Here is a 26,640-nt window from a genome sequence, read left to right on the forward strand (position 1 = left end):
AAGCAGATTAGAGAGACTTACTTGCAGAGCAGGGCAATAGAAACTTTATATCACATATACCCTTATATCTTAATAACTTTGTATCTGATAATAGCATCTCCACTCAAAACAAAATCTTAGAACACCAAAGCCCATAATCCTCTTCTTCCACTCCTGGATCCACTCAGTGTTGGCATCCATTCAATTCTTTGTACATTTATATATTTCATACTTTAGAGAGTAACTACCAAACTTCCTGAGTTGTTTACTGTTCTTTATTTCGAAACACACACACACACACACACTGATGCACACACGTTATGTATTTTTTGCCCCTTCCAATGTTATTGAGAATACATTTTTTACAAAACTGGATTGGTTAGAGTTACATTTTCTGAGATGCCTTGGAATCTGATGGAGTATCATGAATCTACACTATCATACAAAAACAAAAACAATCATGTCTCAAAACAAAGACCATTATTTTTTTGTCTTCCCACTTCAAAATAAGTCACAATCATAATATTCTTAAATGGGGATGGAGAGATGGCTCAGTGGTTAAGAGCATTGCCTGCTCTTCCAGAGGTCCTGAGTTCAATTCCCAGCAATCACATGGTGGCTCACAACCGTCTATGAGACCTGGTGCCCTCTTCTGGTGGGCAGGCATACATGCAGATAGAACATTGTATACATAATAAATAAATATTCAAAAAATAATAATATTCTTAAATGTTTTTAAGGACAAAATTCCCTAATATAGCCATAAAAATTCAAAACTTTGGGATTATCATCTAACTAAATAGACCTGATTCATATTACACTTATCCCAATACTGTCCTTCAAAATAGTAGTCTGTATCTAGTCCAGGACCACACTAAATTGCTACGGTCCTTGAATCTCCTTAAATCCAAATTCCTTGGGCTGTCACTATCTTCCCTAGCTTTGACATACTTAAAAAGTAAAGGCTAGTTATTTTGCATAATGGCCCCCTGGACATTTAGATGGACTGTTTCCTCAGGATCAGACTCAGGCTATCCATTTCTGGCAGGAACACTATAAGAGATGTGTCATTTTCAATACAAGTAGGCAAATGACATTAGTTTGTCCTGTTACTGGTGATATAAATGGATTTAAGATGGTGTCTGCCAGGATTTTCATCATTAAGGTTACTATTTTTACTCTTCTAATTAAGCGTTTTGTAAGATACCCTGACACAATGTGGATATCTTCAGACTTTTGCTAGGCAGTCTGAACATCCATTTATGACTCCTGTTAAGTCACTGATCTATCAAAAGCTGATTTATTCATTTTGCTATACAATTGGTTCTACATTTATTAGCTAATTTCAACTAATAAATTAGAACTAGGGCAGGACCTTTCTTTCTTCCTTGCTAATTGGTTAGTGTGAAAACACTGATTCCTATCTAGTCAACGCACCAAATAGGATTCATTATCATTGACACTGATGCTGATATGTAAACAAATATACAGGTGAATACAATATAAAAAGTGAAAAAAAAACAAGAAAGAATAAACATTAGGGATGAAGAAGGACTGAATGCAGATAAAGGACAGTTATAAAAGCCATTGTTTTTCTAGTTCTTTGCCATGGCTTTTTCATTTTTTGGTGATGGAAAAGTACATAAAAATATATTTGATAGCTAAAGTATAAACTACAATGTGAAGCTTCACAGCTTCAGCAGGGTTGTTCTAACTATGCAGAATTCACTGAGTTAAATAGACTTTGAGACTGAATAATTTTCTTTTGTGATATTTTCCATTAGCAAGGCTTTTAATAATAAAGTTTATGAAACATTTTTTTCAAAAAAATTGACGGTCAATTTTTTCCAGAGTCAATCAGAGGAAGCACCACCAAGCTGGATACTTTATCATTTTTAGCCAAGCCTCAGAATCTTTTGAGCTGTTTCTTATTTTTTATAAAGACTGTTATAAAAATATTTAATACTTCATCTACCTTAACAAAATAAAGTATCAACTGAAAGGAAAAGTACCGGCTCAGGACCCCAAGACCAAGTTCTCAGCACAAAGGAGATGTATTTGCCCCAGAGGGACAGAGGACAGAGAATAAGAAACAAAAATAGGAGATAGAGAAAGGGAGGGGACAAGGGAAAGGGGGCCAGAGTATTTGTCCCAAGAGGACAAAGGGCTATCTCTGAACAGAGGAGACAGATGTGGAGCACAGGAAAAGGGCAGCTAATGAGGGTACAAAGAAACCCCCCCATTAGGATGAGGTATGTAATTTTAATTGGGCAAGTTAATTAGTGCAGTCAAAGAGAGCTTTTGATTGCTGGACTTCAATAGTTTGATAGCTGGATCTTGGTTGTCAGCCTCAGGAGGAGAAAGTGGCCAGACAAGGGAATAGACCTTTAAGACTATAATCTACTGGTTTTTAGCAAGGCAGAGGGAATAGGAGAGAAGGGCAAGGCCTGTCAGTCACGCTTGAGTGAGCGAGTGTCCTTTCCTTAACTACAGGCACAGATTTCTAGATTTCTTATCATACATTTAAAACTTAATACCTCTTGAGTAGCAACCCCACATTCTCCCCAGTCCAGCCTTTGCAGTCGCCATTCTATTCTGCTGAACAGAACCACTTCAGGTCCCACATCAAGGTACAATCATGCGGTATCGTCCTTCTAGGACTAGCTCATTGCCACTCAGAATGTCTCAAACATCACATTTGCTGTTGCAAAGGGCAGAACTTCCTTAAGGCTGAATACTATTCCGCTAGAGAACCGCTCACTTCTTTACCCATTCACTTGTAGATATATAGGTTGCTTTTATGCTTGGCTACCGTAAATAATTCAACAACGAAAGAAAACGTGAACAACTCTTCAAAATCGTGCTTTCAATTCTTTTGAATAAATACCTAGTCATAGATCTGGCTGGGTCATATCAGCTCTACTTTAAATAGTTTGGTCTTATGAAACAAGATTTCCCTGTTATTCAGGCTGGCCTCAAACTCATGATCCTCCTGCCTCAGGTCCCCAGGTACTAGGACTACAGTTGTGTGTCACCATGCTTGGCTTATTTCCTGAGGAAATTTCATCCACTTATTCATAGCAGCTCTACTATTTATATTCCCACCAGGACTGTATACAAGACTATCAACATTCTCATTAATACTTATTTTGTGTTAGAAACTATCACATGGTTTTAATTTTCATTTCTTTGATTATTAGAGCATATATTCATGCACATATTGGCAACATGCATCCATTCAAAAAAGGAAGTCTCAAGACAGGTCACAAAAAAAAAAAGGTGCAAAATTCACATTAGCAGGAAAGACATTATAGGTATATTGATAAATGATGGAAAACAAAACCAAACTCCAATCTATCGTATATGCCAAGTTTTCTAAATCTCCAAGATAGGGAAGGAATATTCTAGTACAAGATACGGAAGGTGGCTTGAAGCACACCCAACGAATGGTGTGAGGGCGTTAAACAGAGTCTAGAGACAGCTCTTGAGCTGAGGGCTAGACAGAAAGTGGAACTACCACAGCGTGAAAAGGCATGGAAGTGTGCAGGGAACTACAGGGCCAAAGCAAGTTTAGCTGTGTTGGACCTGATTGGACAGGGGCGGGAGCTGAAGAGGATCCAAAACAGCTCGGTTCCAAGCCAAAGAATATTTACTTTGAAATAGGGTCCCTATCGTACTTTGGGCAGTTACTGGAGTACATCGAGAGTCATGCATTTGAGAACGGTAGGGCTGGTACAGAGATCAGCTCACTGAAGCACCCGTGGCAGCGCCGAGAAGCTGGCTCTGGGGACAAAGATTAACTAAAACTAAGTCACTGTACCGGTGATAAGAGCTGGGGTTCGAACCCGGGATCTGACACCAAACCCAGCACTCTGTTCAGACTGGGACGCCTAAAATAATGCATTCACCTAGTGACGTCCTCAACACTCTCAGTCTTTGTTTTTATTTTTTCTAGCACCTTCCTAAGTCCCCTTAGTCCCTCGCCACCCCAGAGTGGACTCATCGGGTCCGCAGCCCTCACCTGGCCCGGGCGAGATCCGGACCTGACCATTTCTCTCAACTTCAGAACAGCCCAGACGTAGGGAAACGAAGCCGTCAGGAAAATAGAATTAACCGCCGAGGCGTCCCGACGGCCCTTATCCCGCCCCCCAAGCTTCCGCTTCCGGGAAGGCGCCCGCCGAACGCCGCGCCTCGTGGCCTCCTTGGCGCTAAGGTCTTCCTTCGGGTCCGGATCTGGCCCCCGGGGCGTGCGCAACAGACTTGGCCTTCCCCATCTCGTCACGCTCGGGGCGGGGCTTGGAAGGAGGGGCGGGGCAGATACCGGGGGTGGGTGGGCTCGGGGCGGGGCCCGGCGGGAGGGGCGGGGTGGAATGGGGGGCTAGGGGCGGGGCCCGGCGGGAGGGCGGATACGGGGGCGTGGTCTGTGGTGTCGGGGCGGAGCCCGGCGGGAGGGACCGGGCGAGGAGCTGAGGCTCTGCTCTAAGTGGAACCACAGGCAACAGAAGAAGGAACTCACTGGCCCTGCAGGACCTGTTTCAACTGGTTGCAATGGGAACCAGCCAGCGCCAGAGGAAGGGCCCTGCATAGAGGACTCTATCGTTGCTTTTCAGAAGTGACCTGAGTTTTGTGTGCTGTTTTAAATGTATTTGTTCTTGATACGCGTTAAAAAATTAAACCTCGGTATCATTAACTTTTGGTTCCAATGGCAGTTTCAGAATTATTCACTGTGGCCTTTCTGCTCAGTGTTCAATAGTTGGAATTTTGGGTTTTTTCTGTGCATGTCTTGGTTGTCTACTCTTCTATTGAGATCATTGCTGTTCATAGAGAATGACAGTATTTTTATCACTGACAGCTTTGCTAAATAGAGAATGAGGTTTAAGACACTCTATTTGGGATTGTTTTAAGTCAAGATGGAGAGAAATTAACTCAGTTGATTCTATTCTTCTTTCTATGGTTAAATAGCTACCATTTTTTTAAGTGCATTAATTTTTAAAACCCTGGGGACTGTAGAGATGACTTCCAGCTCAACTCAGGTTGGGTACCCACATCCAGTGGGTCACAACCACCTGATACCAGTTTCAGAAGATCTAGTGCCCTCTTCTGGACTCCTCAGGCATCAGGTATACAAGTGGTGCACATACATACATGCGAGTAACTGCCTGACCTGAAACTTACTATGTAGAGACCCTGTTGGCTTAGAACTCACAAAGATGCTCCTCCCTCTGCCTGCTTTCTGCTGGAACTAAAGGTGTGTGCTACAACACCCTACTTAAACAAATCTTTTTAAAGAATTCATTAAAAATGGAGCTGGAGAGAAAGTTCATCTGTTAAAAGCACTGGCTGCTCTTACAGAGGGTCCTAGTTCAATTCCTAGCACCAACATGGCAGCTCACAACTGCCTGAAACTCCAGTTCTAGGGAATCAAATGCTTTTTTCTGGCCTCTGAGGTCACCAAGCACCACACAGCACATAGTACAGACATACACACAAGGAAAACGCCTATACACATAATAATTAACATATATTAAATTAAAATGTATCTAAAATTATATATGTACATATTCTACAAATAAAATCTTTCTTCCTGTGTATTTCACAACTTCTACTGGAGGGATTTTGCGAAGTATGTGTTTGTTGTTGGCCACTAGGTGGCATGTCTCTGAGGATTCTTATGAATGCCATCCAAAACAAACCTTAAACTTATTACATTATAAGGTGAAGGTTTTGCTTTCATTTTTTCTTACTCTATTGGGGTTCTACAATGTGAACTTTATAACTGACAACCTTATGCCTCAATTTCAAAAGGCCGGGTATGCCTATATACCCCTGAAACTCCTTTCTTTCTCCATCCCTCTGGTAAGTGTTCCCCTGAAATTACAAATGTTTCTCTTTTATTTTCTTTTTAATTATGTATATATGTGTCTGTGTAGGAGTTTGTGCACATGAGTGCAATGCCTGCAGAGGCAAGAAGAGGGCACTGAATCCTGTTGGGGGCACAGAGGTCCTTGTACTCACAGAGAAGAGCTAGGAGAAACAGCAATGTTAATCACAGAGGGGTGTGTTCTCAGTGGAGGATATAAAAATCAAATACCTGCATTCCATCCTGAAAGCTGGAAGTGAATTTTGATAATGACCTGGTGACTTTTTTATATCAAGACAGACCTCAACCCAATTCCCCAGAATGATGACCCCAGACTCTTCCCTCCCTGGACTGTCACCCATCCTTAGGGGAGGTGTCACAAGTACTCTATGGCCTGCCGACCTCTATGCTATGGTCAGAGACCACATCAGATTCTAGGCCTTTTAGCTACAGAACCCACCCTCACGGTCACATGTACTTGTAAAGGAGTTTCTGTGTAGTCACGCCTTAAGCTTCATTGTGCACCTGGAATTGGGCTGACTGTTGCCTGGAGACCTTTCCCAGATTGTTCTGTGTTTACATATGCGGACAGTGAACCGCCTGGCATTAGACTCCTGAAGTCTGATCCAGGTTGATGAAGTCAGTCTGCACCGGGTTTCATTCTCATCTCTTGACCTGGTTTGCCTCCCCGTAGGACACCTGCAGGGACCCCCTCAGGATCCCCTGGAGCTGGAGTTACAGGTGGTTGTGAACCTCCTGATGTCTGTGCCGGCAGCTGAACTCAGGTCTTCTGAAAGAGCAGGAAGTGCGCTTTATCACTATGGCATCTCTCCAGCCCCAAAGATGTTTTTCTCAATTTGATTTTTTAAAACATTGTTTTCTTAATTTGTACATACTTACTTTTTAAATATATGTAAGAAGAGGAAGAAAAGGAAAGAAAAGAGAAGTCACCTATAGTTCATACCACTCCTTGGCACATTTCTTCCAGACTTTTTCTACTTGAATATTTATCTATAAATACATTTTGGATAGGTATTAACATTTTTCTCTTAGTAGCACATTAGCATTTCCCTATTCATACACAATTACAGAATGGCTGTGTGCGGTTCCATTATTCTTTCCTTTTGCTTTTTCTATTTTTGGTTTGTTATTTGATATTATAAATGAAGCGGTAGGGAGAGATGTCAAAGTGAATTTGGAGAGGGGAGAGGAATATTCTTTCTCTTTCAGGTTTCATGTTTTGATTTAAAATTTTTTATTCCTTACCAATTTCATAGATGTGTACAATATATTTTGGTCATATCTATCTGCCACTTCACATTCCAACTCTCCCAGGACTCCCTCCAAACACATCCCAACTTCACGTCATGTATTGATACAGAAACAGATATATAAATATCCCGCTGAGTCCATTAATACTATCTCCATACACACAGAAGCAGAGACATCCATTAGAGCACAGGCACCCTCGAGTGGCCACACCCCCTAAGAAGAGTCTCCCTCCTCCAGCAGCCATCAGCTCTCAGTTGCTCCTCAGCTAGAGGTGGGACCTTTGTGAGCCCGTCCTTTATCCACAGTGGAATTTTGACTAGTTTGGTCTTGTTCAGCTGCCAAAGGAGAAAGATGCCGCTGGAACCTTACTGATAGGTCACAGCCTTATGGTGATACACAGATTAATAGAAATTCTGGGAGAAAGAAGGCAGAGTTGGGGAGACGCCATGTAGCTGCCGAAGGAGAAGGGCACCGCTGAGACCTTACTCAGCCTTGTGGTGATACACAGATTTATAGAAATGGATTAAGATGTAAAAGCTAGCTAAGAATATGCCTAAATTATAGGAATATGCACAAACAGTGTTGTCATTAATATAATTTTTGTGTGATTATTCGGGTCTGGGCACCCGGGAAATGAATAAGCAGCCTCTGATTATGGTTCCCAGAGGAACTGTGTGTGTGTGTGTGTATGTCCTTAGTGGAGCGAGCAGGAAAGACCCACTTTCAATGTTGGTGGGCATCATCCAATGCTGGCACAGTCAGGATCGGCTTTCTTGCCACTGTAGATGAGCTGAGTACTATAAGAGACCCCATGTCCTTCAAAGCTTAAACCATCTCCTGCCTCACTCTTTATGATGGATGTACTATTTCAGGAGAAAGACAACCACGTATGGGAGCTCTTTCCCCACCTCCAGTTTCCACCCTTCCCTGTCTCAGGGACTGACCTGTAAGAACATTATCACTCAGACTTGTTCTCCAGTTTCAGGTCTGTTTAGTCCACAGGAATAACCAGCCAAAGACAGGAGAGAAGGGGTGAGATTGAGGTGTTTCTCCATTCAGTACCACTTGGCTGGTGCACTGGATCTCTACAAATATAGATCCTTCTGGGCTCATGGGCTCCAGGTCTCTCCAGCCTTCAATAAATACTGTCTCCCCTCATCTCTTCAGTCTTAAGGATGTTGATGGTTTGCCAGTTCCTGAGTCCCTCAATATTCCTTTATGGTTCCCTTGTCCATGACTCTGTAAAGCAGGTTTTATTTAAACACTGGGCTGTCTTCTGTTCCTATCTGAAGCAGACTGATTGGAAAGTCTATGTTCAATATGATGGCATTGAGAAGGACGGGGAAGAGGTCTAACTGGTGAGGAGGGATAAAAAGGACACACTTGAAAGCACATGAGAGGTCAGATGGAGAGGATTTGGGGAGATATTTGGGAAAGCAAAGGGTAGATAGTTTCCTTGCCCTTGTTTTGCATGCTTTTATGCAGGACAATCAACAACAAGGAGGGACACTTATGAACTCACTCGCCCCCAGACATTTTGTTGTGGGAAAATGCCAAATAGGATGTGTCTGGGGCATGTTGAGTTATGGAGAGCCTTGGAGTGGCTCCAGAGGACTGAGTCAGCTATTGGTGAAGAAAGTGTGGGCTGAAACACATCTCTTTCATATACCTCTCAGGTTAGCTCAAGGAAAGCTTTCCTTCCATCTCTGCCCTGCTCCCAAATACGAGATTGTGTTCTCCAGGCTAAGATGGACTAACATCAGTTCTCATCACGATAATATTATGGCTAGCTCTATGTCTGTGGTCTCAAGTAGAATTTAGTGTCTGTGAATGCAAAGACTTTGCCTTATTCAGTGAAAATCTCTATTGTCTTAACACAATGCCTTGCATGTGGTAAGAATTTAAAAATATTCAAGTATATAAATTAGTCAATTATTTGGGGGACTGCTGTGGTAAACCAGAGTTGCCAGCTACTTAAATGTCCAAGATTCTGGACCACCCAGTGCTGATCCTGTGGGACTGACATGGAAGTTTTAGTTCCTCTTCCTATTCGAGTACATGGCTCTACTTTCTTTATTCAGTCTTTTTATAACTCAGCACACTGGACCAATGAATGACTTTCCAGGTGACTCAGCTCATTGGACCAATGACTTCCTAGATGACTCAGTACACTGGACCAATGACTTCCCAGATGATTCAGCACACTGGACCAATGACTTTTCAGGTGACTCAGCACACTGGACCAATGACTTTCCAGGTGACTCAGCACACTGGACCAATGACTTCCCAGATGACTCAGCACACTGGACCAATGACTTCCCAGATGACTCAGCACACTGGACCAATGACTTCTCAGGTGACTCAGCACACTGGATCAATGACTTTCTAGGTGACTCATTTCTAAAGGGCCTAAGTCTGTTCGTGTTTGACCATGTTCCAACGAAAACCAAAGTTGCATGCATATGAAGGTCTGAATTTAAAACACAGGTTTCAAACCAAATATATGAACCCAGGAGACTGTGAATAGTGTCACATTCTGGGTGCATAGTGAGCTCTGTTGGGCTTGAAAAGATTTGAGGACTATTTTGTTGCCTTTCCCCAAGGCATTTGGTGTTTTCTGGAACCATTTCCAATCAAAAGGTTTTTGACCTTTACAACTTTGAGATTCACTAAAAACTTTGTAAGTTTTTCCCCCTTGGGGAAAAAAATGCTAATGTATACATTTCTGCAACACATTTGCCTGGAATATCATCAGAGGTATTCAGGAACCGCTCCAAGAATTTCAAGTTAAGATTATTCTAACCTATTTCAAAATCAGTCATCCAGAGTCAAGAGTCCAGCTCCACTAGCTTAGCAAGGTGACCCTGGAAGTTGTTAGCTACATAGGGATGGTAGGGGGAGAACCCCCATTGAACAGCATCAAAGAGCTGGCAGGGCATGAAATACAGTGAAATGAAATTAAACCATGGTTTTGCATTTTTCCACTGAAGTTTTAAGTGTATCTTTAGATGTAGCTTTCACTTTAATCAAAATAGCTTAATTTAGGGGAAAAAGAACCCACTTCTTTTTTCTTTATAAAATCCTGAGTTTATTGCTTCCTGAATGTATTCTTTTTTCTTTTTAAGGAAGAAACACATACCATCTGCTCTGAGGAGTTCCGTTTGACAGCTTAGCCAGGGTCATGCTAGGATTCCGAAACTACTGAGTGTGAAAGAGAGGCCCGAGGTACAAGTCTGACACAGGTATTGGCAGCAAGGATCAACCTAAGCAGTGTGGGTGCAGGGGTGGGCTTTTGGGTCATGTGTGAATTCTGATATATCTCCTCATCAGTCATACCTTGCCCTACAGCCTCCAGGGACTTGCGTCAGGCCCATGGAGAAGCAGTAACAACGATTAAATATTAAAACTTCATTTAAGTCTCTGTAAAGCCTGCCGTGGATCCTGATGGTTGCACATTGCGTATACCTGTGACTTCCTGCCTGAGAGCAGTTTCTGCCGCAAATGGAGCAAGCCTAGACAAACAACGTGAGAAAGTTAAGCCTTTTGACAATTACGGATAGGGGTTTGGTGAGGAAGCGGCCCTCAACAATGGTAGGGGAAGAGCTTTTATCACATTCCAGGCTGGGACAACTACGTATGTCCTACACTGTCTGCCAGAGGTCCTCGGCACAACTGGGATTCACGGCTAACAGGTGAGATAACTCACCCTTTATGACTGACTTCTTTTCACAATTTCTCACTGTATCCCCTCCTCATGCTTCCTAGGATTGTCTCCTTTATAACTTACTCTGACTTAAATACAGGGGTAGCTCAGAATCCTTTCCAGGCAGGTCCTGTATGTAGTCAGGCCCCGAGCATGTAAGCAAAACAGCACAGGTTAAGAGTCACACAGACCTGGATTCAAATTGCTTTTCAATGACACTGAAAAACCTACTTGTTCTAAGACAATTTTTACATCTATAAAATGAGATAATGGCACAGCTTTTATATAATTGATTCAAAGAAAAAAATCTGAGAATACGCTTAAGCATGTTTCCTATAGTTTTTTTTGTACATGGTAAATGAAGTATAAATATTGGTTACGGTTATTGTATTCAATTTTTTGTGTCACTGTGACCAGATACTTGAGAAAAGCAACTTGGAGGAGGAAAGATGAGTCTTGGCTTGCAGTTTCTGTTTGTCATGGTGGAGAGGGCATGGCAGAGCACAGCGGCTCCATCACAGAAGCCAGGAAGCAGCTGAGAATGCAAGCCGCTGACGAGAGGAGGCCATGGCAAGGTATGTCCACCAGGCACAGGCTCCGTGGCCTACTTCTCCTATCTGTGCCCCATCTTCCACTTCTTACAAGCTCCCAATGAAGCTATGCAATGAAGCCATCCAGGGGGTATTTAACTGATGAGGTAAGAGACCCCCAAACCCACCCCTCATCACTTCCCAAAAGCCTGTCACCTGGTAACCAATTCCCCAGTTAGATGAGCCTGTGATTAGCACTTCATAGTCGACCCATACCAATCGTTAACGTGACATTTAGTTAATATGGTAGGAGAGTTTGAACAAGAACTGGCCCCATAGGTACAGACATTTGAACAGTTGGTCCCTAGTTGGTGGTGCTGTTTAGGGAGGTTGTGAGGGGTGGGGTGCACCTCAGTTGAGACCAGCTTCCTTAAGTTGCTTTTGATTGATGTTTTATGACAGCATCAGCAAAGTGACTAACACACACAGCATAGCACTGGAGGCCAATGCTGTTTCCCATCCTTGGGGTGAATGCTGACCATGACTGATTCGGCAGATTTGCTGGAGAACATGATTCTGGTGAGTACTGTAGGCTTAGCAAAATCAATAGCACAGAGAATAGGGGGAAATGATAGACAGCCAATGTTATCTCAGAAACTGAGCAGCAATGTGGGGTTAGGGAGGTGGCTTAGTGGGTAGACCATCTGCCACGCAAGGGTATGAATATCCAGAATGCACGTAAAGCTAGATTCGGCTGCAGACATTTGTGGTCCTAGTGTTTCTACAGAGAGACCGGCAGGAGATGGGCAGAAGCCAGGGAAATCTGTGGGCCAGGTAGCCTGGCACATAGAAGCAGCAAATAAGAGACCCCCATTTCAAACTGGGGCACTCAGAGATTAGATGGGCTCCCTGATCAGCAAGCAAGGAGAGGGACCATGACTACTAAAGACAGTGAAGCTCCAAAGTGGATGGCTTTTTTCTTGCTCTTGCAACTGGGACAAGAGCCTGGCATCTTGAAACAAAGGCATTGTGGGCTTTTCTCCTGCCAGTAGGTCCTTGCTGATGGACTTACGTGTCAAGTTCAAGGTGGGATCAGGACATGTCTACATACCAGTTGTCGACCAATCAACCATCTTACTTTCCTTCCAGTGGACCAACTCTAGGCTTGGGACAGAAGACCCTTCAAAGACTTGAAAAATAACGAAGCAAACAAACAGCAGCCCATAGGGAGAAGCTGGGCTTCGGGTTTCCTAGTCTGTCATTCACTTAGCAGAGGGTCTTTCTCTGAGCCTGCTGTATGTATGTTTCTTCAACTGCCAGTTCTGTTAGCTTCTGCTTGCAGTGTTGAGATTTCTCAGCTGCTACCCACCACATTTAAGATTTTTCCTGTCTTTAACTGGCAGAGAAAACAAACTGATCAAGACCCTTGGACTGTTAACAAAATTGAGTAGAATCCTGAACTGATTCAACACACAGGTTGTCCCCTAACTTTCCACATTTGCAAACCTTAGGACGGACAGGCACATGCACGCACACACACACACACACGCACACACACACACACACGCACACACACACACTCCAACAATTTTTTTTTTGTTGTGTGTTTTATTATTTTCAAGATAGGATTTCTCTGTAGCTTTGGTGCCTGTCCTGGAACTAGCTCTTGTAGACCAGGCTGACCTCGAACTCACAGAGATCCACCTGCCTTGGCCTCCTGAGTGCTGGGATTAAAGGTGTGCCCCACCACTGTCCAGCCTAACACTTTTTTTAAAAGATGGCTGCCCCAACGTTGCAGAGGAACTGTGGGTGACTCCAGGCAGCCAGCTGTTTTTTGTCATTTCTCACATTTTTTTTTAAGTTGCTGGCTTGTACTTCCTGCTTCTTATTATTTTCATTTTGGGTCTTTGATTGGATTGAGGATTTTATAGCTATAGTTTTAGTTTTCCTTGTTACTAGATTCAGAAAAGAAATTCACTGAAGAAATGTAAAATATATAAGGTTGAGAGACATAAAAAGATAGTCTTATTGGTAATGCAAGTTAGAATAGAAAGTGAATTAGGTACAACCTTTTGGACTCACCAAAATAGGATAGATATGGAGTATTTTCTCTGAATTTGTCTATTGTTAATGGACTAGACATTATTGATGTATTTATTGCCTGTATATATTGTGGTTATTGTATTTATTGTATATAGTTTCTTATATTAATTATAACTTTTTTAAAAATTTTTAGACAATAAAAGGGGAAAGGTGATATTGTTTGTACAAATAAATCTTTCCTGAAGATTAGAGGGTGGAGCTTAGCCACTAGCTAACCATAGAGCTCTGGACGTCTGTACAGACAGAGAAAAAATGATAAGGCTAGAAGAGAGGAAGTGATATGGCTGGGAGGAGAGAGGAAGTGTTAAGGCAGCGGGAGAGAGGAGCTCAGTCTCTTTTCAGCGGTGAAGTTGAGTGGGTAAAGTGGCTGTGGTTTTGCTCCTTTGTCTCTCTGATCTCAGCATTTCCCCCAGTATCTGACTCTGGGCTTTCATTGCTAAGACCTGTTAGAACTTGTGCTACACAAATTTTTTGTTATTCATCTGAAATTCATGTTCAACTGAGTACTTTAACTTTTACCTTGCCACCTTATACCTCAATAAAAAGTGGTAACTAAATGAATAGATGCATGATGAGCAAATGGAGCAGCGGATGAGCAAAAGTTGATGACCAGGATCCTTATGTAAATGACACCCAGCAATCACAAAGCATCACAATCACAGCAGTCGGCCTTCTGCCTTTTAAAATTCAGTCTGGCTGTGACGGGAGATGAGTTTTGTAGCCAAGTTGTGTGAGCCACCTTTACACCAGTGTGAGTGTCTTGTCCCAGCAACCTTACACCTGAATTCCACACATTCCTGGCTAATTGTTTATTAGTTGTGCCAGTTGTAAAAGAAAATTGACTTTGGGTGGTGTCTGGAGCTCACTTATTCTGAAGTACATCTCTGTATCTTCCTTTAAAACAGTCAGAATTGCGCATTTATTCCAGCCGAACCCTAGGGTTTTGAGTAAAGTCATTCACCTTGATTAAGCCATCAGGACCAATTCTATTTGGGAAAAAAATAGATATCTGGAATTAGATTTAGCGAGCAATTAAAAAAGCATATTATATATATTTATATATGTATACATCACCCAAATTAATTTCACTGCTGCTGCCCCAAAGGCTCTTATTCTTTTTCTTTAATCAAAAATATTATTGTGCGGACACAATGTATGTGTGGAGGCCAGAGGACAATTCTGTGGAGTTGCTTCTGTCTATCCTCACAGGTATGGTGGTCTGAATGAGAAGGGCACCCCTAAGCTCAGACATTTGGGTGTCTGGTCCTCAGTTGGTAGAACTGTTTAGGATGATTTAGAAGGTATGGCCTTGTTGGAAGAAGCATATCATCAACAAGGGTGGCCTTTGCAGCTTCAGAAACCTCACGGCATTCCCAGTGTCTAGCTCTCTCTGTCTTATGTTTGTGGATCAAATGTAAGCCCTCAGCACCAGCTCCAGCTCCAGCAATATGCCTGTGGCATGCTCTCCCACCATAATGGCCATGGCTCTAACCCTCTGGAATTGTAAGCAAGACTCTAATAAACTCTGTCTTCTGTGAGCTGCCTTGGTTATAGTGTCTCTTCACAGCAATAGGAAAGCCATCAGGACATACGGGCTCCAAGATCACACTCAGGTCATCCGGCCTGAGCAGCAAGCATCTTTACTAGTAGAGTCACCTTGCTGGCCCCTTTCCCTTTAGTCTTGGTTGCCTAAACGTCTGCCTCCCTTCCCCTCTCCTCTTTCTCTTTGGTTTCTCTGTTTTCCTGTGCTTTCTTTTTCCTCCATTGGTCAACTTAAGCTCGTGCAGAGGCAGCTGGCAGGTTTATTAAGACACAAGTTCCTGGGCCTTGGATTCTGTGCTTCTAATATGCTCCAGGTGGGGGCTGCTTCAATTAACCTCTGAAACCCTCCACGGGTCACTCTCCTAGACTGTTCCTTTTCCCAGTAAGTATTTCATGTTCCTCAGAACAGAAAAGTATGCAGATGTTCCTTGACTTATAATGGGGAGCAAGTCTTTGAATCCCTGTTGTAAGGGGAAAAGACCACGTGGAGGGGCTGCAGAGATGGCCCGGATGTTAAGAGTGCACATTGCTCTTGCAGAGGACCCAAGCTGAGTTTCTATCACCCATGCTGGTTGGCTCATAACCACCTGTAACTCTGGCTTCAGGATATCTGGCACCTTTGACCTCCAAGGGCGCAAGTCACCTGCGCATGGCCGCCACCTCTTCATCATTAAAACAAACCTTAAAATGTAAAGAATCTTTTCTTTTTAAAGAAATAAAATGTCCATAATGTACTCAATACCCCCAACCTATCTGGGCCCTCCCAGATCAGCCACACAGTAAACTATAAAGTATCGCTTCCCTAGCAATATAAAAAGCTGGTTGTTAGTTGTGATGTGGTGCATCTATCAGTATCAGGGGAGATTACTGCACATTACTGGGATATTGCTAGCCCAGGAAATTATATCAAAGTTAAAAAAAATGAAATTTAGTTTCTACCGAATATGAATTCTTTTACGTCATTATAAAATGAAGACTTGTAGACGAAGCTACCAATGACAGGGACTGTCAGCAGCAGCCTCGCCCCTAGGTCCCCGCCAGTACACTTTTGCTCTCCCTTGCCAACAGTTTACTCACACTTCCTGTTCAATGTAGTTGAGCATCCTGCTGACATGGGATGAAGAGATCTCCCCATCCACTTCGGCAATATACGTGTAGAGAAACTGGAAGGTGCTGAAGGGGATCCGGGGCGATCCTCCATCATTGTCGCCAGACAGCACTTCACACACTATCTTGAGAGTTTTGGCAATGGTCTAGAAAACCGTAAGACAGGAGGAGGAGAAAATCACTCTTCCAGGCTAGAGCCCTGAGAACAGGCTAGACTCAGGAAAGAAAACAAAGTCACTGCTCATGGAGGGTGGAGTGAGGAAAACCCAAGACTCCAGAAAGCTAACGTGTCAATCAACCCATTCCTTCTAAACACTGACTACCGCATGTCTTGCCTTTCTTTCTGGAAGCAAATTTGATTTATAAACTGAAAAATACTTGAAGATATTTGTAAGCTTCATTAGAAGAACCTCTTCCAAGGAGAAGCGACTTTTCATTCTATAAAATTAGCACTCTCTTGGGCCAGGGAGATGGTGTGGTAAGAAAAGGTGCTGGGCATACAAAGCTGGGTGGCCTGAGGGTGATTCTCAGGATTCACATGTTGGAGAGTGTTATGGCATTCCCATGCCTTCCCAGTGGGGAGCCACACCAAGGGCACAGGGATTACTAAAGGAAAAAGGTTTAATCCGTGCAAGAGTAGTTCTGGCTATGCACAGAAGGGGGCCAGGCTCGCACAGCCATCCCCAGCGGTGTATGCAGCTTCCCAGTCCCCAGCTACATTTTGAGTAATTAAACATGTCCCAAGGTTTGATGCTTGAACAAGTGGGGAGATTTACAGTGTAACATTATTATAGCTATCTCAAGCCAGCCCAGGCTGCTCTTCCCAGGCAGGTGTCAACCAGGAGCAGAATCCTGCTCTCCCTGATAAGAGAACCGAGTGCTCCTTAGCTAAATTCTGTTCTATGTAACTTAGCATTTCCTAAGAAAGTTTAGTAGACCCTTTGAGACATCAACTTATTATTCCCAGTTTTTCCTAAAAGAGAGCCAACTTCTGCAGCCTGGCCTCTGACCCTGTGCAGATGCACGCATGCATAGTGAGCAAATGAAAAATGGAAAAAAAAGAAAATTAAAAATATTTATTGCCTTTCAACTTTATCTCCTAAAGTGTAGAGATCTCCCTCTCCCTACTTACCTATATAAATATATATAATAAATATAGGACACACACATACACACACCACACACATGCACACACACACACACACACACACACACACACACACACACCTGGGGCAAAGCCCATAATAGGAGAAGAGTTGAGGGAAGTGTAATATTTCTAAAGAGATAGGAGGCCCACAAGATAGACACCCATTCTTCATGAGGATCCACTTAAGAAAAACCATCTAATAAATAGTCCTGGTTAGTTCTTATCATCAATTTGACACAACCTAGCACTACCTAGAAGAGGGAACCTCAATAGAGAAAATGCTTTGATCAGATTGGCTTGTGGGCATGTCTGTTTTATGACGAATTGGTGTCAGAGGGCACAGTCCACCATGGAGGCACCATCCTCACGCAGGATGCCCTGGACTGTATAAGAAAGCTCCTGACACCAATAATGAGTAGCCGGCCAGTAAACAGCGTTCTTCCATGGTTTCTGCTTGTTTTCCTGCCTTTACTGCCCTCAGTGATGGGCTGTGGGCATGGAAGTATAAGGTGAAGTAACTCTTTTCCTCCCCAAATTGTCTTTGGTCTGAGATTTATTACAGTATCAGAAAAATGACCTATTTTTGCTCACTCACACACACACACATTTTGCTAAAGCTGCCAATGTAAAGATACATCCTCCAGGGCTCAGTCAAGAATTGGTCCTGAGTGGTGAGCTAAGCATCCTGGGATGATGAAGCAGCTGCTGTATGTCCTTACATGACTGGCCAGAGAGGTTTTGTGGATGTTCAGCTCCCATCCCCTCCTAGAATGCAGACTGTCTGGATGGTGCTTCTTTAACTGTGAGGCCTAAGAGGATGTGAATAAATTTGGCTCATCTTCCTAGAGACGGTTTCACTGAATGGCAGTGATTTTTAAAGGTCTTTTGCCCTAATTAATTACTATGCATTTTGAGTTAATAGTTAATTTTTATATCCATTTAACTCACATTGTATAAAATAGGATCTTTAACATGTAACAGTTTAAATATGATAAACCCTAGGTGTCAAAAAACTACTGAGGTTTATAGCTTTGAAACAGGTCAGTCTCCTGTTACATGTCTTCTGTAACATGGGGTGGGGTCGGATGGCAATATGTATGTGTGAGGCTGTCGGTGGGTGGGGAAGGCCTAAGTGTCAGATGAAAGTGATTTGGAGTGTATTTGTAAGCATGCGTGTGTGTGTCTACTGAGCTGCATAATTCTGCCCACGGTATTTCCTAATATAATTCTGTCCCCATACTTCCTGTGCTGTCCTCTTTTGGGGGTGCTATTATAGGCTGAACTATCCTCCACTCAAGTTCTTAAGTCCCAGAATTTCAGAATTTAAAGAGTTAATGAGAACTGAACGAAATGGTGAATACCTATAATTGAAGCACTCAGGAGGCTGAGGCAGGAGGATGGACAGACCATCCGGAGTGATATAATGACCTGCTGTCAAAAAGCATAACACCAAAACAAAATGCCACCCACCATAAACGTTAAAAAGCGAATTAAACTGCAGCGAGATGAGCAGGGTGGACCTTAGCTCGGCATGACTGGTGGGTAGTGTGTGGCAGGGATGGTAGGCGAGAATGTACAGGCTCTGACACTGGAGGAGGAAGTTCCTCAGACGCCAGAAGAGGAGGCTTCAGAAGAATCCACCTGCTAACATCACCGCCTTGAACTGTCTGGCCTCCAGGATGGTAAGACAGTACTCTTTTGTTGTGTAAACCACCCAGCCGGTGGTAAGTTGTTGCAGCCCTTGCAAGCAACTAGGTGCTTTCGACCTCTAAATTCTAACAGCCTCATACTTTTGGTTTTTGTTATGTGTCTGTGTGTGAGCATGTGCACATGAGCACATGAGTGTAAGTTCCTCACAGTCTAGACCAGGCTGTAGCTGGTTTACATGGAGTTGGAGTTGCAGGTGGTTAGGAGCAGCCTGAAGTGACTTCCAGTAACTGAGCTCAGGTCCTCTGTAGTACAAAGTGCTCTTAACCACTGAGCCAGATCTCCAGTTCTCTTCATAAAACTATAAAATATTTTAAATAATAAAAAAAGATCATGGATTGATGTAGGATTCCCCTTTGTATGCTGTGAATGTTTTAATGCCATTGGTTACTAAAGAAGCTGCTTGGGCCTGACAGGACAGAGTAAAGCCAGGCAGGAAATCTGAACAGAGATACAGAGTAGACAGAGTCAAAGAGATGGCATATAGCTGCTGAAGGAGACAGAACCCAGAACCTCACTGGTAGGTGACATCCTTGTGCCGATACATAGATTAATAGAAATGGGTTGATTTAAGATGTCAGAACTGGCTAAGAATACGCCTAAGCTATTGGCCAAACAGTGTTGCAATTAATATAGTTTCTATGTGATTATTCAGGTCTGGGTGGACAGGAAACATAAGAACACTCTTTGTTTACAATGGTTAAATAACTTCTCGGAGTGGAACTTCTCAAAAATTCAATTTTAATGTAAACAGATCTTCACATTCTCTCTCATCAGGTTTGTGTGTATGTATGTGTGTCTGTGTGCTTGTATGTGTGTGTGTGTGTGTGCGTGTGAGGGGAGAGGATACTTCATAGCAGCAGCCTCCAGCATCATATAAGACTTTGTTTTAAACTCAGGCATGAATACACTGATTCCATACGTGACTTCTTCCTTTTTATGTGCACTCTTGTTGGAACAGCAGGTAGCATTATGGCAGCCTGGAGGGAGGAAAGCTGGACAGGAAGAGGATACAGGTCTGCCAGCCATGTGGAACCACACATGTTAGGTCCAGAGAGCTCAAGACTGGACTCACTATTCCTGGTGCCTACTGGAGTAAAAATTCCAGTAGGTAGACATTTCCAATGGGAACAAAACCTGCTTTCCCAGCTGATAAAAGACCAAAACTTGCTGCAAAGAAAGGAAAAATTCCTAGCAGACTGGTCTCCAAGGACATATGGCTAGAAGGACTGCAAACCCTCTACTAAATGGTGACACCTTGCCTGTCTCAGCTGGCTCAGGCTTCTATCATGAAGAAGTATCTTTGACTCAGAGATTTAGTACAAATCGGAAATCTGTTGCTCACAGTTATGGAGTTATGAGGTTTAAGATCCAGGGCTGACAGCGACCTGTTTTTCTTAGGTGGTGATTTCTTGCTGTAGTCTCTCATGGTGGAGGGGTAAACAACCTCCTCCAATCCCCATTTATTAGACTGACTGCACTCTTGTGGCTTCAGGCCCCACTCCTTGCAAGATTTCAACACATGAGTTCAGGGAACACAAGCCGACTGCTTACAGCATGGAGCAGCCCCACAGTTAAGCTCCAGCATGACATAAGTGAGTATAGGTATCTTCCTGGGTTCACAGGCACCTTCAGTATAGACTATATTTCCAGGCTGACTTCACCTCTGCGTGTGGGTGGGCACAAATGATGGTCATGAGGCTGTTTTGGTGGAAGCAGATAAGTGGGACAGAAAGTTTGGACCTTATAGAACACCTGATCCAACATCCTTGTTTTGGAAGAGATGGAGAAAAACACAGCTCACCTCTTGGCTTCCTCCAAGTTTGGGAGGCAGGCACATCAGAGCAAGCCTGCCAAGTATGTGATATGCAAAGCAGAAAAGGAGTTGTGGCTTTCCAAAGTCTCCCCCAGGCTACTGTGAGGGATGGGGACATGAAGATGACTCAGCCATCTCACACACCAAAGCCAGGGGGCAGATGAGGACAATGTACACAAAACACTGGTGGGGGTAGGGGGAGCGCAACACCAGGGAAACCTGGGATGGGCTAGTGGGGACCATTATGATGCTTTGACCAAACCGAGAGATGCAAAGGCCAAAGCTACAGTGGCGTTGCAGTGAAGACCAGAGGGCCTAAAGAGGCCACACCCTTTCATCCCTGATCAGCCCTTCCCTAAAGCACTGCATTGCTACTTTGGAGAAGAGCATGAGGAACCCCTGAGGCAGCGTTTATCTGGAGGCGGTTTCATTTGCGGCACCAATCTAAGCGCTAAGATTGGATCAGAGCTACTCAGTTCCTACTCTATCCTTTGAAGATGGGGCAGATCAAGGTCAGAATTAACAGAGAAAGAGGATCTCAGAGCATCGTGTTAATAAAGTGCAGACTTAGGAGACTTTAATAAAATGTGTGCATTTTAAAGTAGTTTGCTTTTCTGATTTCTTTCACTCCTTGAGGTTCTTCCCCCAAGAAATGTGAGCTTCATCCTTGTTGACAGGGCATTTGCCCTGCCATGTTTGCTCCCGCTCCCCCCGCCCCTCCCCCCGCCTGCCCTTGGAGAACAGCCATTTATTCATTATGTAATGTTTCTATGAAAGACAATGAAAAAAACCCACAAATATTCCTCTCTTTCCTCCTCTCTGGAGAAATGATTATGAATCGGTTGCAGAGGAAACCCACGGCAAAAGTTGGATTACAATATTTCTGCTAAATTTACACCGAAACAAAAATGCCAAGTACGTGTTCGGAGCACATTTGAAAAGAAAGACCAAGATCGTGCCTGGCTGTGCTGAGAGATCCAAGTTCCTTTTTCATCCTTGTTGGCCTGTGTGGAGGCAATGATCTCCTAATTGACTTTTACATGTATCTCGGGGCTTTAGAAATTAGTGAAGACTCACTTTCACAAAAACATTCCTGATGCATTTTGGTTCATTATCAGTGACTAATGTGAGTCCACCTAGATGATACCTCATTTTTAAATGCACATAAAAGCTGACCTCAGCATTTCCTTCTTTCAAAACAGGAAAAGGACTTTTCCAATTTTCAAACTAATTTGGAAAAGGCCTGAGTTGGTATGAACTTCCCCTCTCTAAGATTATGATTCTAGAAATCTAAACCTTTTCTTTTTTCCTGCCCCTTTAAAAAGATTATTTCAAATCCTCTTTGTTTTCTGTTTTTCTGACTCTTCCGTCCACTTGTATTTGCCTGCTGTTTTCTATCAGGCTGAACACCCTTCTAAGGTCGCCACCAGCATGGCTTCCAGGTATTTAGACCCCACAAGTAAACACGACTTATCATACAGCTAGAAATCATGAACTAAGAACAGACTGAAAATTCATTTGAGGGCAATGATTAAAAGTCACAAAAAACCCGAAGCCAAACTTGGCCAGCTCCTGCAGAGCCTGGTGAGAGCTGCCCTGTTCTTTCCCTACACCTCTTGGTTCTGATCACTGAGTCTGGAAATGACCTAATTCAGAGAGCAGAAGGCACAAAAGGCAGTTCTTCTTTTCACCATCTCTGGGGAGCTGAAAGGGAGCAGATGTCCTTCCGGGCCCAGAGAAAAGTTATGGGACATTTCAAAGTTTGTCTTTTGCACATTGAGAACCGAATCTAGAGCTTCACCCACACCAATGTGCTGGGTCATGCCAGCCCTCCGCCCTGGGAGACACAGTACAGACACACCAATGTGCCGGGTCATGCCAGCCCTCCGCCCTGGGAGACACAGTACACACACCAATGTGCCAGGTCATGCCAGCCCTCCGCCCTGGGAGACACAGTACAGACACACCAATGTGCCGGGTCATGCCAGCCCTCCGCCCTGGGAGACACAGTACAGACACACCAATGTGCCGGGTCATGCCAGCCCTCCGCCCTGGGAGACACAGTACAGACACACCAATGTGCCGGGTCATGCCAGCCCTCCGCCCTGGGAGACACAGTACAGACACACCAATGTGCCGGGTCATGCCAGCCCTCCGCCCTGGGAGACACAGTACAGACACACAAGCAAAGCTCACTTACAACTCCGAGAGAGCTACACGCAAGGGCTAAAAACTTGAGCCACTCGATCTCCTCCGTGAAGCGACCCACGTTCATCACACTGTTAAACAGATCTGTTGGGAGATTCAGCACCTTCCACATCTGGGCCAGCTCGTCTGCATGGATGATCAGTCGGCCAGCAACCTTCAGGACAGGGGACACACAAGAGACACATGAGAGCCTCAAACAAGATGCCCTGAGTTTTCCCAGCACTAGGAGGGGGGTGGGGAGCTGGAGAGGCCAGAGGATCCCACTGGACAGTTATCTTTGCGAGGCTGTGACACAGTTTTAATATTTTTAAATTCCAGACATCAGAATTATGGTCAAGAGATCCATTTATAGTACATTCCATTTGTAAATGATGCCTTTATGGTCTCTAGTTTTGTTCTTAGGTTGCCCGTGTAAGGAAGACAAGTCGACAGAGGCTTGAAGAAAATGCCTGAGACCTTTAATAAATCAAGAATGACATTGTCTCTCTCAGACTATACAGGGTTCTCTGCACTTAGTCCCTGTATATATATATATACATATATATATACATACATATATATATACATATATATCCCTCCTGTCTCTGAAAGAGTGATATGTGGTACCTGATGACTGACCTACAGGGTTTAGCATGGATGTCTAACATTGTTGGGTCCAGGAACTTGAGAGCTCTGCCATGTTCACTCCACAGAAAACTCGGCAGTTAGAAAGCGGACGGAAAAGGATGGGTGGCAGTTAGCTAATGGCACGGTGAGGTGCAGATGCCCCATTAAGTGTCCCAACCCTTTGCCAGGGCCTCTGAGCCCAGGGAAAAGCTGGAACTCTGGAACCCAAGCTCCAGTGGGTCCCCGGTCACCCAAGCCTCCCCTAAAGTGGGGCACCATGCCGCTCAACCATATCCTGGGAACTGGACCAACCACCAGTTTCTCAAGCCAGTCCCTCCTTTCCCATCACAGGCCAACTCCTGGGAGAATGTGTGGGGATTGGTACGCTTTGTCCTGAAGGCTGGGCAGTGGTGAAAGTAGAGTCTGCACCTTCTCCAGATTGTGCGAGATCTCTCCTGGTCTGGATCCATCACGGAGATGCTGAGGAGCCTGGGGAGTTACTATCTCTAGGCTAGGCAGCATTCATTCCACTGAGCCCCTAAATAGTCTTCCAGATTCGGGGAAATCTGTGGTGACCTCAGGAGACAGCCCATCATCCATCAGTTTCTTCCATACTGATTCCTGTTTCTCTGAAGGAAGCCCTTTTAGGCCAGGCTTTAGTAAACTTTGGGGGTAGCGCTGATGGCTACCTGCCTGCCAGAAGCACAGGTAACCCGTGCCGAACCCATTCAGTCTCCACACCATCCGTGAATTCTCCATACCCGAGAATGCAGGACCTTCAACAGCTCGGGGGTCAGCTCAGCCCAGTTGGACAAAGTGACTTGCTCAGACCTCTCTCTCACCGGGGGCATCTCTCCACGGGACATGGCCCCAAAATACCTGCAGAGAAAAGGGAGTAGAGGAAGGCTCGCAGGCTCCAGTGACCGCTCGATAGTTTATTTACTTTTCTTTCCTTTTCCTTTCGGAGGAAGTGAGTAGTTAAGAAGCAGTATTTTACCACCTTTAGTTCGTTTGCATACGGACAAAGTCTGATTGTGTTATTTCCACTTTAAGGTATGAAGAACGCTTAGGGAATGAAAGGGTTTTCTTTTCTCTAAGAATAATGGGGAATAATCAAGAAAACGTTGGCAAGCCATCACCCGAGGCATGTTCAGTCACCCCGCCCATCCCTTCTTAGTATTTTATTCACACGCACAGACAAACGGAGATCCTAGGACATTTATAGGATATCTGTATGTGTGTGTTTGGCAGGTGGGGGCAAGGTGCGTCTATGAAAACAAGAGCACATGGAATGTGCCGGGGGTGAGTGAGGCCGGCATGGGACCTCAGCAAAGGGGAGAAGCGCAGTAAGATACGTCAAGGAGGGGATAAAACAACCTGATATGGTGCGTACAAGGCACCCCTTCTCTCTTCCCTCAGAACTTACTTAAATATGGCTGCTGTGTGTCGCAGCTTTGTGGGATGGACTTGATTTGGGGGTGATGTGAAAGACAGGTCAGGTCCTATTTCAAGACTGGCATGATAGGAAATCAGCCTCCTGCCACAGGGAGAGGACGTGGGCAACAAGATGCCAGGGTCTGTCCCCATCAAAACATCCGCCCCTTCCTGCCCTCACTCCATTCCTTTCTTCAGGAGCAGGTAGCATAAAATACAGAGCGTGTTTTATAAAAGGCCTCTGTAGGCTCAGTATACATGACAGAGCTAACTATTGCTCATCTCTGAGACACAAGACAAGCAGGACTAAAGAGACGTGGATCCAAACAGTAACTTCTAGTCCCTGGCTGGAGGTCCTCAGCTGTAGAAATACTTTGATGCTTTTGAGCCTTTACCTGGGAACTCTCTGGAGGCAGACCAGTGTTTGGGTGGGGACAGATACAATGGGACACCTAGAACGGGATTGTGGCCTCTGACTTTACAACCAGATGAGGAGATGAAATGGCAGGAATAGCAATACCATGGCACCATTATACAGATGTACCTGGGTGGAGTTACTCTTGGCACTCTCGGAGGAACAGTATTTGAGTTGTGTTATTGGTTAGAAATAGGCGGAAACAAAGCCGCATCCATGGACTCGTCCCTCTAAATCTCTGAGCTCCATTTGCAAGTGAATGATGCCACGGCTATGGTTGGAGAGATTTAGGCTCTCACACTGCCTGCTGCAGGACAAACTGGCATCTGCCCCGCTGATGCCCGGAGAGTTGGCTTCTACATTGTTGGGGCACAGGGGGAGGAAATTCCTGCGTGTGATGAACTAAATACTTATTTTATCCTGGAGATACCTGATGGCGTTCCATGTGCTGGAACCCTACAAATTTGGGAGCCACAGAAAATGAGTGGTTGAGAGCTTTTGATATCTAAATGGGATGCAGAATGTTCTTAGACCATGCTCTTTTTGACTGCAGTTGAAGTACAGACTGATCTTGCACGGATGTCTTAAAAAAATGTGTATCTATCACACTACACAGTATGGAGCAAGCAGGCTACAGCGGCAGAAAGTTATTCTCCATAAATGTCAGGGACAATATCAAGAAATGTCATTTTTCTTCCGATAACCGAGGAGCACAAGAACAATCAAATGGAGTTTTAAGCAATCATATGGCATAATACAAAATCTGTCTATGCCAAAAGAAATTAGTCTTCTGACATTAAAGTGTAATCTTAGAGGTAATACATACAGTTCAAAATAGAAAACGACACGGGAGTCATGACTAAGCAAAGCAACTCCCTTTAGGCCTTTTAAATCGCACCAGGGCTTTACTTTCTCAAAGGCTTCCTACTGGCTCAACCTGGGAGCGGGGGAGTTTATGCCTCTTGAAAGGGCTCCACAGCTTGTCTCCACCACCTGCTGGACGCACCCCCACACACCCCAGGTTCTCTTTCCCCAAGCCCTTTCCCTCCACAGACCGAGGTATCTTCCCGCAGAGGCACCGCTAAGGAAGTAACCCGCCAGTGAGAGAAACAGCTAGAAAAGGACCTGGGAGCGTCTTGTTAGCTCCCAGATCAGGCACCGAGGCTGCCCAGTTTGCAGCAGGCACGTGTAAAAAGCAGTTTCATAGTTGA

The 26,640-nt window shown here is 44.2% G+C and overlaps 2 protein-coding genes across 2 annotated transcripts in view; both read right to left on the reverse strand.

Annotated features, from left to right (window-relative positions):
- The window catches only part of Ccdc14 (coiled-coil domain containing 14), a 37,681-nt gene extending 33,470 nt beyond the window's left edge, over window positions 1-4,211 (reverse strand). The window contains exon 1 of the mRNA XM_075965385.1: window positions 4,001-4,211. Coding sequence (XP_075821500.1) covers window positions 4,001-4,030 — 30 coding nt within the window. The 5' untranslated portion in view covers window positions 4,031-4,211. The remainder of the gene's footprint in view (window positions 1-4,000) is intronic.
- Window positions 4,212-13,647: 9,436 nt separating this feature from the next.
- The window catches only part of Ropn1 (rhophilin associated tail protein 1), a 32,604-nt gene continuing 19,611 nt past the window's right edge, over window positions 13,648-26,640 (reverse strand). The window contains exons 3-6 of the mRNA XM_075955423.1: window positions 24,342-24,459; window positions 22,967-23,128; window positions 16,067-16,242; window positions 13,648-14,433 (exon numbers count right to left, since the gene is read on the reverse strand). Of these exons, the coding sequence (XP_075811538.1) occupies window positions 14,367-14,433; window positions 16,067-16,242; window positions 22,967-23,128; window positions 24,342-24,459 (523 nt within the window). The 3' untranslated portion in view covers window positions 13,648-14,366. The remainder of the gene's footprint in view (window positions 14,434-16,066; window positions 16,243-22,966; window positions 23,129-24,341; window positions 24,460-26,640) is intronic.

The sequence above is a fragment of the Microtus pennsylvanicus genome, chromosome 1 (assembly GCF_037038515.1).
Source record: "Microtus pennsylvanicus isolate mMicPen1 chromosome 1, mMicPen1.hap1, whole genome shotgun sequence".
Lineage (NCBI taxonomy): Eukaryota > Metazoa > Chordata > Mammalia > Rodentia > Cricetidae > Microtus > Microtus pennsylvanicus.